The 17,347-nt window shown below is 43.9% G+C and overlaps 2 protein-coding genes across 6 annotated transcripts in view; one reads left to right on the plus strand and one right to left on the minus strand.

Annotated features, from left to right (window-relative positions):
- Positions 1–64: 64 nt before the first annotated feature.
- Positions 65–7,566, plus strand: DPH2 (diphthamide biosynthesis 2). The gene is made up of 7 exons (XM_033152348.1): positions 65–187; positions 815–984; positions 2,089–2,201; positions 2,623–2,843; positions 3,708–4,340; positions 5,160–5,342; positions 5,718–7,566. The coding sequence occupies exons 2-7, from the start codon at positions 832–834 to the stop codon at positions 5,840–5,842; spliced, it is 1,428 nt and encodes a 475-aa protein (XP_033008239.1). The 5' UTR covers positions 65–187; positions 815–831; the 3' UTR covers positions 5,843–7,566.
- A 3,639-nt stretch (positions 7,567–11,205) lies between these two features.
- The window catches only part of IPO13 (importin 13), a 41,749-nt gene continuing 35,607 nt past the window's right edge, over positions 11,206–17,347 (minus strand). For 3 of the 5 annotated variants that reach the window (XM_033152351.1, XM_033152350.1, XM_033152354.1), the window contains exons 16-20: positions 13,806–13,872; positions 13,468–13,526; positions 13,005–13,094; positions 12,451–12,632; positions 11,206–11,691 (exon numbers count right to left, since the gene is read on the minus strand). In XM_033152351.1, coding sequence (XP_033008242.1) covers positions 11,592–11,691; positions 12,451–12,632; positions 13,005–13,094; positions 13,468–13,526; positions 13,806–13,872 — 498 coding nt within the window. In that variant the 3' untranslated portion in view covers positions 11,206–11,591. The remainder of the gene's footprint in view (positions 11,692–12,450; positions 12,633–13,004; positions 13,095–13,467; positions 13,527–13,805; positions 13,873–17,347) is intronic. The other 2 variants (XM_033152353.1, XM_033152352.1) reach the window with 1 other exon arrangement.

Below are 17,347 nucleotides of genomic sequence, written 5' to 3' on the forward strand. Positions count from 1 at the left end.
TCTTTTATTGGCTGCAAAGCTTCCCGCTAATGACGTAGGAGAGCGAGAGAGAAAAAGAGAAGCGTAGCGATAGGAAAAAAGACGCGTCCCGATAGGGGAAAGGAGCGTGGCGTTCTCATTGGGTGCCTTTAACCCCACCCAGGAAGTGTATTGGTGGCCATGTGGTGGATGTTGGGGGTTCCTCTAGGTGAGTAGAGTGACAGTAACGGGGCACAGTAGTTAATGTTTCTTATGGCGGGCGGGCAGGGGGATACAACTGTTTTGTATGCAAAGGGATTCCAGATTTAATTCCTGGCATTTCCAGGTAAGGTTGAGAAATGCTTCTGCCCGAAATGCCAGTCAGTCTTCTTGAGGACATGGAGCTAGAGCAGGCATAGGCAAACTCGGCACTCCAGATGTTTTGGGACTACAACTCCCATCATCCCTAGCTAACAGGACCAGTGGTCAGGGGTGATGGAAATTGTAGTTTCAAAACATCTGGAGAGCCGAGTTTGCCTATGCCTGAACTAGAGAGACCGGTGGTCTTTGTGTAAGGAGCCTTCCTGAGTTCTGCTGTTTCCCAGGCCATTTTCTGGTCTCTCTCCAAACCCATTTCAGTGCATGTTTCTGAACGAAGGAGGCATTCTAGTCAGTGTTAGTGATTAGAGGCACAGATACAAAGGGTTTTAGGTATGTCGGTTCCCTACTGATTCATACAGAATCTGATCCTGTAAATGTGACCTTGGAGAAGTGAAGCTCAGGACCATTCTCATTCAGCATATTGCTAGTAGTGGGATATTGCTATGTGGACAAGCATCACCTTGTATTTTTGTAGTTTGGATATAGGCCACCATGGCAACAGCATTCAGCAGTGATGGTGCTGAGGTTATGCAGCGGGCCGTGATTCCTGCTGAAGCAAGTGGACGTCCCCCAAGCACCAGGCTGGAAGAGTTCTATGAACTGGAGAGAGCAGCTGCATTTGTATCTGATAATGGCTTCACTAAGGTGAGATGGTAGTTTGCCCTCTGCCAGAAAGCTGCAGGCTTGAATGTCAGTTCTTCCCCTAGAGTTAGTGGACATTCCCCCCCCCCCACCAATAATCAAGTATTGGGGCACTAAATATGGGGGACTTTTAAAAAGTTTTGTTTACTAAGTATGTCAAACAAATAAATATGTAGAAGTAGCTCACACACTACAGTATTTAAGGCAGAGATGTGGAATCCTCCCCCAAGGGCCACATCTCCCAGGGGGAACATGCCAGCGATGGGAGAGCTGAGGCCGCCCAACACACATCTCTTCTCCCCCCACCTTTTCCTTTTCACCAGTGATGTGAAGTGGACTTTTTGGTGCTTTATTTTTCCACAAGGAAACAATATGTTTCATAAGGTCACAATCAACAATGAATGGATGCTAGTTGCAAATACAGCATTAGGCAAACTTGGCAGTTTCAAGTTTTTAGCTCTTGTTTGCTAAATACAAGTAAAATAAAAATACCAAATTAGACCATTCTCTAGGGCAGGTATTCTTCAACCTTTTCAGACCTAAGACCCACTTTTAACACCAACATACATATGGAAACCTATTTCTTAATCTTTTATCATATATTTGCATGGTGGTCATGCTTCTGTTGTGACCCATATTGGATCAGGCCGTGACCCACCAGTGGGTCCAAGTCCACCTGTTGAAGGCCAGTGTTCTAGGGCATCACATATTGCCCTATTCACACTGTCCTAATTTTCGAAGAATTTTTTTCCAGTTCAGAATTGACTGGCAAACCCCCACTACTGCTTACACATGTATGTCCATCCATTCTATTCTCTCTCCCCACATATTCTTTTTTTGCTTTTGCTCTTTGCCCTTCCCTGCTGCAATTAAGCTTAGAAGAAATTCATTTCACTAAGTATGCACGTTTTTGAGGGATTCACAATGCAGATGGGGTAAATTAACCCTTTCCCCAGTGCTGCCACCCTCACCCTTCAAACCCCTCCCCCCATGGCAATTGTAGATGGGACCTTTTTCTTGGAAGCCTAATTCCCCAGGAAACCCACAGCACTGCTAGCTGTGTACAGTGGACATGTCCTGAATAATTATCTTGGATTTGTTTTGTAGGTTGCTCTTCAGTTCCCCGATGAACTCTTGCCAGATTCAGCAAGCCTTGCTAGCAAGATGGAAGCAGCAACTGGCGCCAAAATGTACATTCTGGGGGACACGTCATACGGCAGGTGAGGTCACAGAAGGAACCTCATTCCACATAAACACACGATAGAAGCTCAGGCCGTAGTCCTATAGACACTTGGGAGTAAGCTTCATTGAAAACATGGAACTTAGTGCTGAGAACATGCATAGGACTGTACTGCAGGCTTGCATTTTCAAGGGGTTCTGTAGTAATATGTCAGAGAGTAGGACTTTGGGATCATTAGTTGCACCCCAGTTCCTGCATCTTGGGTGTTGGTAACAGAGTATTTTTCCCATCGGCTGTCAGGCCTAGGGCTCCTTGCACGCTGAGTGAGCTGGTGACAGGGGAAATCCAGTCACTACAATGGCAACCCATTTACTACAAAGGAAGCATTTTTCTGCATGCTAGAGGTGGTAGGTGTTTTGAGGAAAGCCGCCCTCCACAGCTAATGCTGTTGCTTTCTTTAGCTGTTGCGTGGATGAAGTGGCAGCAGAGCACGTGGGCGCTGAGGCTGTGGTGCACTACGGCCCTGCCTGCTTGAGTCCCTGCCGCAAGCTGCCCGTGCTCCATGTGTTTGGCCGCAAACAGCTAGACGTGGCACGCTGCACAGAAGTCTTCCGGGAGTTGCATCCAGACCCTCTAGCTCATGTGGTTGTGCTGAATGAAGTGGCCTATTTTCATTCTCTTGGTGAGACCATGGGGATCACAATGTGGGTGGTGGGTGGTATTCAAGAGATACATTAGGCCAGGATGGGAAAAAGCTACAGTGGGCATCCTCTAACCTCAAACAGTACTCCCCATGCCAGTCCTGCCTTTTATGCCTTATCTGCCTTTCCAATGTTACCCAGTCCCAGCTTTTAACACTCCTCTACTATCCTCAGGGCTGGATTAACCAGGAAATGCCTATTTCTCTCCATGCTCCCCACCTCATTTGCCACTAGGATACTAGTTTGTAGTTTCCTCAACAATAACATTCTTCACAGCAAAGCTAATAGACCTGCATGCTAATGTTCAAAGGCAAAACCACATAAATTAATTAGTGCAGTTTACTCCTTTGTAGTTTGAATGAACTAGGAATGTGGTCAGTTAATGCATAAATACCCAGGAGGAATTACAGATACCTGCCAAAGAGGCTTTTATAAGTTCTATGATTCTATGAAAGTGAGAAAAGTCAAAACAATACTCCTGTGAATGTTCCAATTTATATTTCTAATTTGGGGGCTGGAGTGGTTGTTCTCTTTTAAAGGACCACAGAAGTAATCTTTCCTTGTAATATTAGCTTTCAGTTAACTCCTCTCTGTTTACATCCTTTAAATCAGGGATGGGGAACCTATTGCTCTCCAGATGTTGTTGGACTAGAACTCTCATTATCCCTGACCACTGGCTATGCTGCATGAAGCTGATAGTTCCCCATCACAGCTTTAAACTTAGTGTCTAGCACAAGGCCCCTTTCCTGTCCATGGAAGAGGCCTGCTGAGTATTTGGAACAGTGAGAAGTGTGTGACTGTTACTGTCTCTAAACTGAATGACTTTTCATCACTTTTCCCCACAGATAACCTGGTCTCTCAGCTGCACCCCATTTATCCCAATGTAGTTTTCTCTCAACTGGATAACAAGGAACTTCAGCCAGTTCCTGGGCTGGTGCAGAAATTTGGGCGGCACTTTGTAGTGGACAGTCAGCATGGTCTTGACAACTACGCCATGTTCTACGTGGGTTGTGAAGGCCCAGAACTCACAAACTTCATGCTGAGCTGGAACCGGTGCCCCTTCAGCTCCTTTAATCCTCAGACAGGACAAGGCCGACGGGAAACATTGGATGTGAACCGGGCTCTGAGGCGACGCCTCTATCTAGTGGAGCGGGCACGGGATGCTCAAGTAGTGGGCATTGTGGTGGGCACTCTTGGTGTGGCAGACTACTTGTCTGTTCTGGAGCATCTGCGAGGAATCATTCAGCAGGCAGGCAAACGGGCCTATACCTTGGCTGTGGGTAAACCCAACCCTGCAAAGCTGGCAAACTTTCTAGAGGTGGACATTTTTGTGTTGGTAGCCTGCCCACAGAACTCTTTGCTTGATTCAGCTGACTTCTACCGGCCTGTGGTCACACCCTACGAGCTGGAGATGGCATGCAATCCAGCACGGACCTGGACAGGCAGCTATGTCACAGATTTCCGTCACCTCCTACCAGGTAATACTAGGTTTCAAAACTGGAGAAATGAGTAGAGGCAGCAACCAGTGAGCTCCTTTCACACCAGACTCTTGAAGCTGCTGCCTCTGAGCACTGGAAATTATGTTTGGTCACACACTTCCAAAATTCTCTCTGCAGGCATAAGGGTTTGAAAGTTGCTTTATTATAATGATAACTTGAGTCTCATGATGAATTGCAATTTCAGACTCATAAAAGCTGCACAGCTCTACCAATGCTCTTGGGCCTGCCCTGAAGGCATAGTCTGCTGCAGCAGCAATGACCATAAAGTTCCCTACACCCACACAAAGACAGACTAGCGGCAGGGAATAATTTCTACATTGGGGAGAATTCAAATACATAGGGTTGTATCCAAAATAGTAACACGTCCTGTCAGTGCAGTGGAGAAGTTCCATTGTGCAACCAATTGGGCTATGCGTACCTCCCATAGTCCTCTCCACATCTGCCATATGAAATGGTGGCCAATGAAGGGTTGCACCTCACAGTGGCCAGTGGGGGTGATGTTGCTCACCTGGCTTCCCCATGCCATGCATTGCTGCCAGTGACCAAGAGGGGAAAGGGCAAGGCAGTGGGGAGCTCAGCAAGGTATAGGTGCAGGAGAGGAAGCATCAGAGTAGGTATGCTCTTATCAAGTTTCCCAACCTCTCAGTAACAAGCAGCATGTTGGGAAGCCAGGTGAGCAATGCCAACCCCACCCACTGCTGTTTTTCCATGTGCTAATTCTGCACCTCTTGATCATCCTTAGGTGATTCTGGATGGGCCAAGCTTAGCTCTTACTCTTTCCCTTGCTGTTGCCTGCAGGAGCATGTGAGCACACCCCTTTCCCAGACAAGGTTTCAGAGGCTGACAGTGAACCCAGCATTTCACTCATCACCGGCGAGCTACGCTCAACTTGTCTTTATACAGCACCGGACCCAGAGCTAAGCTCTAGCACTTCTGTGACCTGCCGCAGCTATATGCATATGGCTGAGAGTAGCCCAGCAGGTATGTGTCTGAGGGGTTGGGAACGGATTATGTTAACGGTCCACACAAATGCTGGCAAATCTCATCTGATATGACCTTTCTTGTGACTAATGGTTGTTCTTGGGAGATGAAAATGGCCGTTTTGAAGTCTGTTATGTGATGAATGTTTCAAAGGTTTATGCTAGTGTCAGAATAGCAATTAGCAGCCTAGTCGCCTTCCTCCATTTACAGTTGTAGTAATGAGTGGGGCAGTGGGCCCCATGGGCTCTCTCATCCATAACCTTGAATATACTGTAAGCTCTGTTCCTTTCCAGAGTGATGTCTGGAATTCAGTTTGGAGAAATCATTTATGCCATGATCATTGCTCTTCTGTTTTTTGTTTGTTTTTTGTCTTAGCCTCATTTTTGGAGTCACGAAGCTGGCGGGGGCTGGAGCAGCAGCTGGGGCAGTCAGCAGTCACAAAAGCTGTGGCTGGACGACGAGGGATTGCCATTGCATATGAAGATGAGCCTTCTGGATGACAGTACCAGCCGGGCCATGCTGAGAAAAAGCTGCCTTCCCTTTCTGCATCTAGATGAGATAACCAAACATGGCTTTTATCACAACCTTCTTCCTCTTACCCACAACTAGACACATGTGTAAGGCAAGGAATATCACTTTCCCTGGCCTGGACATTTCTCTTGGTGGATGGACAGATCAACATTTTAACTGGCTGACATCTACAATACAGTAGTTCCCCCAAATGGTGTTTTTTGTTAAGAAGCTAAGTAAACCTGTTCTTCTCATGGTGCTCTGAATTGTGCTGGTGTTTATCTGTGCACATAAAGCAGCCCTAGGCTAAGAGTGACAGCACAGTAGACTTGGGATTCTGTTGGGGGAACAGGGGTGTGTAGCATTGCAGCTTAATTCACATGTGAAATTATACCACAGATCCCTATTTATCCAACTTCCACTGGCAAGTGGAAGTTACAGTTAGCTATAACTTAGGGCGCTCTTGGAAGCCAATCGTGCCCCTACATGCCCAGGCTCTGCCATATTCTCTTACTACATGGGAAAAGCAGATAGAGTGTGATTGAGGAGGGAGGGCAGGTTTCTATACTCTGGTTGAACCTTGAGCTAATCCACACCATCCAGTGTTAAAGGTGTAACTAGAAGTCAGGAAAAGTTTTCCTATCGAGGATAGGATTTTGTATCCTCGAGGAGTAAGATTTGCTGATAGCATTAGGAATTGAATTTTAGGACTCAGAAGCAAGAACCAGGCTTTGAATAGCTGGGGTATAATAAGAATCATATGATAAAGAGTCAGTATAGTGGGTAGAGTGCTGAACAGGACTTGGGAGACCAGGGTTCATATCCCCACTCAGCCATGAAGCTCACTGGGTGATCTTGGGCCACTCAACTCACTACAACCCTGTAAGGTAGGTTGAAGGTAAAATGGGGAGAAGTATATATACCTCCTTGATATCTCTTTGGAGGAAAGGCAGGATACAAATATAATAAATAAATAAGAACAGCCTTGCTGCATTAAACCAAAGGCCCATCTAGTCTAGGATCCTGTTTCCCACAGTGGGCAACCACATACCCACACCTATGGGAAGCACACAAGAACATGAGAGGCAATGGCATCCTACAGAAACAAGTAGAAATGGAGTCCAATAGTTCTCCATAGAGTTATGCTCCTACAAAATATGCATTATCTGCTGAACTAGAGGTTACATATTTTGCAGCTCTTTGGAGTTTAAAAGCACAGAATGAAAAAAGGGGTGGGTGTTGATCTGTGTTAGAGAAAGAGTTTTGTACTAGCACCTTTCCTCCCAGCAGCAGGATAGGGTATGTTTATCCACTCGTCATTTCCAACCCACAAGCATAAGTCATTGACATCCTTAGATGTGTACCATCCAATATAATGCTCAAAAGTTATTTCTGTTGAACATGACTATATGGTATTACCTATCAAGCTGAAAGGAGAAACATCATTCCAGATCCTAATAGAGAAGAAAAATATAACACAGCTGGCACTGTGTTGTGTAGACATCTGCCATCCAATTAGGAATCAAAACAGCATTGAGCACAAGGTACAAGATGTACCAGGTAAGGGATATATGCATCCCTTAAGTCAAGAACCTACTTCAGTTAAAGCTAGTAACATTTTTAAGACTTAGAATAATTTGCCAATTAAAAAAAAACATTTTTAAACACTACTTGTAGACCTTGCTATGCCAAATAAAGTTCTATTTTAAATCCATTGGCATCCTTCCTTTCTCCTTATTTGGGCCACTTTTCTGAAGCTTTAATACACCCAAATCAACTTCTTGTTTATCAGATAATAGGAGAGCCAATGTATGCTGTGCACATTACAGCCCACCTGGCCAATGCTTTTAGTATCTGGCTGTGTACGTATGATCCCTGGGGTGGGGGCTTGTGATACATACCAGCAAAAAAGAAAAGTCATAGGAGTGGGAGAGATAGTAACTGGGAGAATGGGAACCTCCAGAAATGAGCACAGTCAGCTAGCATAAAACAGCACAGGGTAGTACAGAGAAGTAAGACTAGCTTATACCCAGTGTTCAAAACTCCCATTGTTCTAGGCACATTTTGTGACAGGGAATTCCATTAGTGCAAGTAGCTTCTGAGCTCTGGGTGCAGTACTGCGCCTAAGATTTCAGATTAAAACTGCAGAGTGGAAGGAAAGGAGGACCTTTTTCTGCCTCCCCACTTCCAGCTACTCTCTGAAGACTGGAGAAGAGACCCTCTTAAGAATATTAGTGGGGTAGGCAGTGGAAGGACTAGACCATGTGAAAAATGAATATAATATTTTAGCTCCAGTTCATTCATTTTCAGCTTTGCATTCTTGTTACAAAAAAAGTGCACCTAGACATTCCGTTGTTGCGCCATACCCTAAGTTTAAGGTGCCATTTAGCTCCTACCTTTCATATTTCGGTTTCTAACACTGCTTATACCATGTCATAGCTGCTTTCCTGGTGCTCCTGCTCACCTGCTGCTGCTGTTATAAGAGTTTGCTGAAATGATGAGCATCCTGTAGCAGGCCAAGGCCCTAGAAGCTGCTAGGTGAATTGTTTTACACCAGGGTGGCTAACCATTGGCCCTTCAGGTGTTGTTGAACTACAATTCCCACAAGCCCCAGCCAGCATGGCCATTAGTCAGGTGTAATGGTAGCCCATCATAATTAGGAGGGCACCACATTGGCTATTCCTGTTTTACGCAGCCACCCGCTATGTAGAGAAGTCACACAACACCTATACCCTTCACACATAGTCCAAAAAGTGAAGAAAGAGACCATTGCATAGCAATAGCTTAAGAATTATAGACAGAAAGGCTAAGATAGACAGGAGTGGGACAAACAAGAATACTGAATAACCAAGGAAGTATGCAACTCCATAAGCCATACTACAAAATGCAGCATAACTGCAGAGAAGCCATGTTTAGACATGACCACTGCTCCGAATCTCCATAAGTTTGTTTCCTCTGAACACTAGTAGATACTATTGTGTTCAGAGGAAACAAACATCACCTCAACGTTCCATTCTCCAACTGCCATGCCATACCAGACCAAAGAAAGAAAGAAAGAAAAGCACAAGAAAGGTATAACGGGCAGTCTTTTGCACAAGCTAGAAATGATTATGTTGCTTTTTGCTCCATGCTGCAAAGTAAAATTCAGTTCCATGGCCTCTTACAGTCTCTTGCTTGTACCTTCTATTCTACTTATACCACCTATGAAGACGTGGGTCAAGTGCTGTGCACAATGCAAGCTCATCAGTCAAGGTTCTGGGCAGCAGTTGCATAGGTATCAGGTTCCAGAAAGCAGCAACATCATATGCTAAGCCCTGTAGCAGCCCATCACAACACTTACCAGTGATCGATACCTTTCCTAATAAGGCAAAGTGTGGAGTGCTTAGATAAGCAGCATGGAAGTAAGAGCTTCAAATAAATAACTGAAAGGTACAGCACACAGCCTCAAAGTGCTACTTTTTAAAGGAATGTTTCAGTGCAAAGAACACCAAGCAGAAACACTGAAATCAGTGGAGAAAGAGAAGGCGCAGCAAAGCACCACATGCCCAAACCTAGAAGGCACATTCTCTGCCAAGCACTGCTTATTTTGTGCATTAATGTAGATACTTCTCTTTACTGGGGTGTAATCATGGCCACTGCTATAGAACATAGCTGTCAACCTTTCTCTTTTTTTTGCGGGAAATTCCCTTGCATTGGGAAATAGCAGGGAGGGTTGACAGCTATGTATATAGAAATACCAGAGTACTGCTTTTTCCCTAAAATAGCCAACTGTACTTTGTTCTTTCCATGAGCATTTTGAAGGTTTCACAGTTATTCAAGATAAGCCACCAAGCCATCTTATAGATTACTTAATTACAGATCACTACTCCAATTTCTGATCAAAACACATAAACTACTTGGTTGCATTGATTAGTTTAACATTAAGTCCACATTTCATGTGAAGATTTCTGATGTAATTTGACTTTTTTAACCAGTGAAAGCAGTTACTTAACAAGCCAGGATTACACAAAATGCTTATCTTGTTTCCAGATTCAAAGTACGGTACTTCATCTGCCTGAACTGGAACAACCCTTACTTGGAAAAAAATACGGTATGCCCTATTCACTTTTCAAGACTTAACCTAGAACAGTGCATTGTCAGTATGCTACTTTTTGCATTTACTTAAAATGCCTGATTTTGTTTCGGTTTCTGTTGTCCCATAAGCATATTCTTCTCCAAGAACATGTTTTGCCTTAGAAATGCAGAAGCTCCAGCTGATGTCTGCATAAACCTCTAGTACAGCAGTTCTCAAACTTTTTTTTTCACAGACCACTTGGAAAATGCTGTGGAGGGTGCAGGGCTCAGCCAGCTACTTTTTTGTTTTATAACTCATACTCTAAATAACTGCAGTCTTTTATTTCTAATGCGATGGATATGCCTGTTTTTTGTGAGCAAAGTTCTGTGAAGTCCACCTCCATCATCAGAAAATATAAAGTGCAGGGCCAAGTACAGATACTTTTGACCACTCCACAAATCACCTCAATGGAGCCTGCAAATGTGTTTGAGAACTTCTGCTCCAGTACTTACCACACTGGTATCTGCTATTGTTATTTAGATGGTTCAGTGGTTACTTTGGTAAGCTCTTGTTAAATAGAAAAGATTGACTAAGGTTCAAGCCATTTCAACCTGCTCTTATGTAAACTGAGCTTCACTACCTAGGGTTAGGAAACATTACAGCAAGTCCCAAGTTAGGAACCTCCTCATGTCGTATGGAGAGGTAAGACTGAAACTAGCCCTGGAGTCATTCTGAATTGCACATTTGCTCAACCTGGTTAGTCTCCAAACCTGCAATACCAACAGTCTCCCATATGAAAATGATTTGCTCCTCTTCCATCCTTCCACCATAAACAGTAGCACACTCTCAGATCCATTGTCACATCTTGATCTTCAGCTGCAGAAGCAACCAGGGACATTTTTCATCAGAGTGCGTAAAGGTGGCTGCAACCCTTTTAAATGAACCTAGAAACTATCATTCATATTATAGGCTAGTATGATGATATGCCTTCCACGGGATGCTCCTATAGATTGTTGCCTGCAACAAGAAAATTTGAACTGGTTATGCAATTTTGCCAGCACACCAAGAAATGTAAAAGCTGGCAGGTATGCTTGCTTCTGAGAAGCTAACTTTGATTCTTTCCAATACTTTGTTACAGAATTTGGATTTCTTCTTTGTCCAAAACGACATCATACTCTTCTTTATTACCCGGCTAGGGCAGCTAGAAGTGCAACTGCAGCTGCTACAGCTTTTTACCCTCCCCTGCCCAATATTGTCCAAAAGTTACGTTTCCTCCCCCAATTCACCAAACACCACAGCTTAGAAATAGCCTTAATATAATTCAAGGCTGCAGGGCCTTCCACTTCAGTCAGACACAAGCTGCCTCATGCAGGGCAAAGGCAGACTCTTTAGGAACAGACAATACCACAGATATGTCTACAGGAGTGTGCCGGGAAAACAAGGGGCAATCATTGCACCAGTCTAGCAGGGGGAGGAAATCTCCTCAGCTCCAGCCTGTGCTCCAAGTCCTTGTAGCCTGCTGCCTCTGAACATGCAGGAGGGATGGACAAACAGCTCATTCTTGAGAGGAGCAGCCTCAGCAGGTTAGTTGCAGTTATTGTCCTATGAGCTGGTTCAATAGCAGCGTTAGGCAGGGGCAGGTAGCCAGCAGATCTGTTCATGCTCCTGTTTTGCTACATGGCCCCTCAGTAGTCTGCTGTGTATTCGGTACCATGCAGTCCTCGGCACAGCAGCGTGAACTCCTTTACCATCTCCTTCACACGCCGTTTGTTCACACGCTCTCTGCTAACACAGAAAAAGAATGATGAAAGGCTGGTATACTGTATAAGAGTGGTGAATGAGTCACTTAAAAAAAAATCCAGAGCTGAGTCAGATGTTCGCATACACAAGGGCACCACCCAGTGCCAAACCCATGGAATCCTTAGCACTGAGAGCTGGGCACTGCATACATGCTCTGCACAGCTACTATAATCATTGCTACCCTCCATTAAGACATCCTCTTTTAAACAACTCATGTTCCTGTTCTGCAAATTATCATTCACCAATGCATCTCAGTTAATCGGTGGCTGGATTAATCTAGTGAATCCTGCTCTTCCAGCCGTAAGAATACAAGAAGAGCCTGGCGGAACAGGCCAATGGCCCAATACAGCAGGCTCTGTTTATGTTCCTGTTATAATAATTATTAAATGCTGGTGAATTCATGGGTGTTTACATGGAGTAGCAGTGGCTTAAAGGAGAAACCAAAGCAACACCAAGATAGGTAGCATGTTAACATGTTACCCTTTTCTATTTACCTCTACTTTATATAAATACCTTGAACCTTTCTGAAAATCTTAATTAATTTACTAAAAAATAAAAAAATAAGCAAGCTCTTTAATGTAGAAGATTCTGGGGAGGACTGTTGAACCTGAGGAAATGCTCAGTATCTATCATGATCACTCATGACAATTTGGGGGCATAGACAGAAAGCTGAAGAGCCAAGAAACCCCCTCACACATCTTCCCCAACTCGGTCTTCCAGAAAAGTCTTGAAGAGAAAGTTCACCTGAGAATTTGCTGGCTGAAGATTTCCTTTTGTTCAGGGCTGACACGGGCTGATGGAAAACCATCCTGTTGCATCACTTCCTTTATCCAGACACTCAAGTAACTGAAGCAGTGCTTGTTGAGAGCAAAGAGGATCTCAGCAAAGTGATCCATCAAGTTGCGTGCGGCTTGGCCACCTACACCCTGCAGATGGAGCAAATCCAGTTAACACCAGACAATAATCCTCCCAGGAGACTGCACTGCAGGAGGGAGCATTACATTACAGACCTAAGAAGGCTCCAGCAGATTGCATCAAGGGCTTCAGCATTTTTAAAAAGGAAGTGGCCAAGGTGGCACACTTGCTTGGGAGTAAGCGCCACTGAACTTAGTGGAACACACTTCCAAGTAAGACACGAAATACTAGATCAGGCTGCAAATCATTCAGGGATATTCTGGTTAGAAGGGAGCTAAATTAATAAAACATACTGGAATAAGTCAGCTTATCTGTGAGCATGGCTCCTTCCAGTTATTCCTTCTAATTGTCCCTGACTTAGCTTGAAAAGCCCCACTCCTTACCTCAAGCACAGCCTGCAGCAGCATTTTGCCATTCTCATGTACCACTTGTCCCACCGGTGGAATCTCGCCACAACGTGGCAATAACTCAGTCTGTAAGAAACAGTGAGAAGGAGTTGATGCAAACTGTATTGCTATAACTCAGATATATAGCCATCTATCTCCAGTCCCATGTGAGAGACTAGCACATTCCTGTATACATGTCCAAACAGAGTGGAGGCATATACAGTTAGGAGAAATTGCCTCCATACAAAAAATCCCAACTGCAAAAGAAAATAAAAAGGCCCAAGTGGCAACTTATGAAAGGAGAAGCTCCTTTCTGGAATTTGGAGGAGGCTCCCTCTCACCAGTTCTTTGGTGCTTCTCCATCCTGTCCAAGCACAAGTGCTTCCAAGCCACTTGGCCCAAACACAACTCTGCCTGTACCATTGGCCAATGGCAGATCCAGCAAAAGCAAAACACTCACAAAAAAGCCACAGGCAGCTTTCACAGTTGGTGCTTCAGGGAACTTCAAGGAGATCACACCTAGAGAGAAAGCAACACTTCAGGACTCAGCTAACACAATTCAAATCTTTCCACGGGAGCAGGGAAGGAAAGGAGCCTTCCCTTCTCCAAGCACAAGGACTTTACATGGAGCTTCAGCTGGTCTGATTTGAGGGGTGTTTCTACATCAAACATGCAGGCTATTGTCATACATCTGAACCTTTAAGGAACACTGCCTCATTTGGTTAAATCAGCTTTCCCAATTGCATCAAGGGAGCTCATTTTTTTTATAGCTTAGGCTTACGGGGCCTGCCTACTCACCACAATGGAATACTGCTTTGACATCCAGGCTGCTACACAGGAACAGGTCAGGTTTCCGTTTGAGTGCCTGCAAGGTACACACACATACACAGACAATAAACACAGCTCTGGCAAGCCAGGGGCAAAAAATGCCACAGAATAGCTCCCTGGCCAAGACCCCCATGTGCACTTACCTGGCCATCAGCCATGGTGCACAGTAAGTCAGATATGGCAGGAAGGGAAAGAACATAAGTAGGACACTTCTGAAGTCAAGGGCATCAAGGACTCCAGGTAATTAAGAGCCTCTGAAGACACATGTAATTGAAACATTACCTAGAAACAACCTACTAGGATTCCTACTTTGCTACAAATGAAGAAAGCCAGAGATGTGGGAATTCCTTTCTACACCTTCAGGAAAGGGGGCTCATCTAGTTTCAGTATTCCTGTTAAACTACAAAAAGGCTGATTTTACTTGTGACTTAATATAAATATTGCTGCCAGGCAGCTTATTTCAGCACCATAGACAGCAAGCACAGGCAAGAATTTTGCAAGCTTATCCATTTCAGCACCATGGACAGCAGTTTCTCCACTGTTACTTCCATTCCTAAGGGACCTAAACATCTGCTCCGCCATGGCATTCACAAAAGAAGGTGAGACCTATTAACAAACAGGGCCCTAAACAACTTATACTCCCACATAGCTATGTGAAGTATGTGCTTTGTCAATGAAGCACAATCTTCCAGGGCTTCAGAAGTATTGCTTGTTGTACCTGCAACTTGATACCGATCGTTGCAATGACTAGCTTCCAAAGCTTTGCATTCTCAGTTTCCACTCTACATGCCTTGATTGTCCACTTGTTCATCACCCAGGTGGAAGGAACAAAGAGAGTTAAGGACAGGGCTGTAATTCAGTGGCAGAGCATCTGCCTTGCACACTGAAGCTCTCAGGTACAATTTCTGACATCTGCAGGTAGGGCTAGGGGTGTCCCCTGCCTGAAACCTGGGAGAGCCACTACCAGTCAGTGTAGACAATACTGAGCTACATGGACCAATTGTTTGACTTGGTGTAAGGCATCTTCCTAAGATCCAATGTTATGTCCCTTTCTGGCACGCAATGGTAAATATCTGTCTGATGCTAATCTGCAGGGTTTTCAATGGCTCTGTATTGCAAAGGCTACTGTTAAAACTGCTACGGAATATTGCTAATACTCTAAAGTTTTAAAAATGATTTTTATTCCATCACCATCCTTCCAAGTACATTTTTACATATTGAGGGACAGATTCAACTAATGAGCCCCACTAGTGGAACTAGCACAATGGGGCTTCCCCTCTTTCCTCTCCCTGCACCCAAATTGGCTGGAGAGGGGCCAGGAGACCCTCCAAAACAGCCTGCAGGAGGAAGAGAGGGGCATCATTCCATATGGCAAGATGAAATGCTTGCTTTAACAGAATGATTGCCATAGTGCTATGTTGAATTCCTCCCACAATGTGTTACAGCCAACTAAGTGGAAACAGATTTGCTTAGTACACAGTGCATTGTGAGCCATCAGTATAGAAACAGATAAAAAGGCCAATTAAATCAAATGTCTGAGCCCACACATCTTTGTATTCCATTACTGAAACATTTGCTCATATCCAAAGTGATGCAAATTTAACCACACAGAATAAATTATATTAATACCTATACAGGTTTCAATAAACAATTTAGCTGATATACCACATAATGACAGCCAGTTAACGGAAACTCAGTGCTAGCTCACAATATGCTCATGACTTGACACTAACCCTTTGTCTCTCTCAACAACTACCTTTGTATCAAAGCAACCTTATGGTGGTGCGCTAAAACTAGGACCTCTAAGAACATATTTAAAATTTTCATCTAAACACCTATGCTAGAGGAATGACTCTAGTGTTCTGACATTTTAAGCAATTAAAATTGTTCCACCAAAAGATCATTCTTTTGCTTCTCCCTTTCCTCTTCACTTCATTTTTTCTTCTACATGGTAGTACACAAACACAATTTCAGGGAAGTTCAAATGTATATTTAAGCCTAGGCTGCCAGTCTTCTGATTTAGGGATAATGTAGGCATTAGTAGGGCAATACTTGCAAATCAAGATGATTTGATTTTTGAACAAAGAAAGGAAAATTGTATATATTCTTGCATAATTCTGCCCACAGACACAACATTATGTTTCACAATGTACTAGTCCACGTGAATGGACAAGCAGTGTTGTTACATACTCAATGGTCTTCTCATTTTAGCAAACTGACCCTTCTGCTAGGCCTGAATTCTAGTCTCACTAGATGGCTTCAAAGAAAATGCATGCCTGATGCTGATGTTGTGAAGAATTTTCCTACTGATTTGTCTCCACACTAAGCGTGAGGGGAGAACATTCCCCTGGTATTTCAGACTTCTCACATACTCCTATATCCAGGGTCTTTTAACTTGGTTTATGGGACAGAACAAGCCTGGACATGGGCCACCAGTTGGAAAGGTTAAACAAACAGCAAATGTTAACATAGGTCTTCTAGGGCATTGCCAATTTAGGCATACTCCAAGAGAGAAGGGTATAGGGGACATTCTGCCAACGAGACACCGTCAGCAAATTATAGGAAACTGGCAGGCTGCAGAAGTTTCACTTTCAAATGCAACCCAGTCCTCTTTGCCTCATACAGAATCCAGAACCATGTGTAGTTTGGAACCATGTTACCTCAAGGGTCATATTCTCCCATATGAATCCACTCTGCCTCTTTTGTTTTAATTATTATAGTTGAGTTCTTGCTCCAAGTACTACAGGTGTATGTAGGCTGGTAGCCACAAAGAGTATGACTCTTTGGGTGATGGCATCCTGTCCTTGGAAGTATCTCTCTAGAGAGTCAGCTAAGATGCATTTTGGTGTATGGCCCAAACATCTTTTTAGCAAGGCAGTTGGAAGATGAAGAGTTTCAAATGCTGGACCACCGTAATTAATCTTTTAGTTACAAGTGTTTCAAATATTGCTTCAGAATTTTATTGTATCTTATTGTAAGCTGTTTTGTGGGTCTGGCGGACCAGGAGGTAGTATTTTATTTTTTACTCAAAGAATGAATGAAAGTGCTAATGACTATTTGGGGAGTAACCAGTATATCAGCTGCCTCTCTCTCCTCTTTTTTTTGGGGGGGGGGGTGTTAAGCTTTAATGTGAACGCTGAGAGATAGCAAAAGTGCAATGGGACTTAGGCTCACAGATGAAGTAGAATAAGAGACAATGAGAATGCAAGTGACCCCAAGATGCAGGGTGCAGTGTCTCCAGACCACCAGCTTTCACATCTCCAAAAGAAGTGGTGAAAAACATACTGGGCACTAGTAGCTAAATCAGCCCAAACCCAGGCAACTTCTAATTTGAGCTTCTCTCAAATTATATGGAGGGCAAACAAACAATATTTATTCAACCAAGGGAGGAAAGCGTGTGTATGTGTGTATATATGCAAGAGAGGAAGACATACAATATAAAAAGGTATTAATAGCATTGTTTTGAGTCCACTGAAACACTACTGCTTTAATTTCCAGCGTGGGCCAAACTA

The sequence above is a fragment of the Lacerta agilis genome, chromosome 6, assembly GCF_009819535.1.
Source record: "Lacerta agilis isolate rLacAgi1 chromosome 6, rLacAgi1.pri, whole genome shotgun sequence".
In the NCBI taxonomy this organism is placed as follows: Eukaryota; Metazoa; Chordata; class Lepidosauria; order Squamata; family Lacertidae; genus Lacerta; species Lacerta agilis.

Coding starts and splice junctions, on each gene's coding strand:
- DPH2 (XM_033152348.1), top strand. CDS start 832: ATGGCAACAGCATTCAGCAGTGATGGTGCTGAGGTTATGCAGCGGGCC. Junction 985..2,088: donor CTGATAATGGCTTCACTAAG/GTGAGATGGTAG, acceptor TTTGTTTTGTAG/GTTGCTCTTCAGTTCCCCGA. Junction 2,202..2,622: donor GGGGACACGTCATACGGCAG/GTGAGGTCACAG, acceptor TGCTTTCTTTAG/CTGTTGCGTGGATGAAGTGG.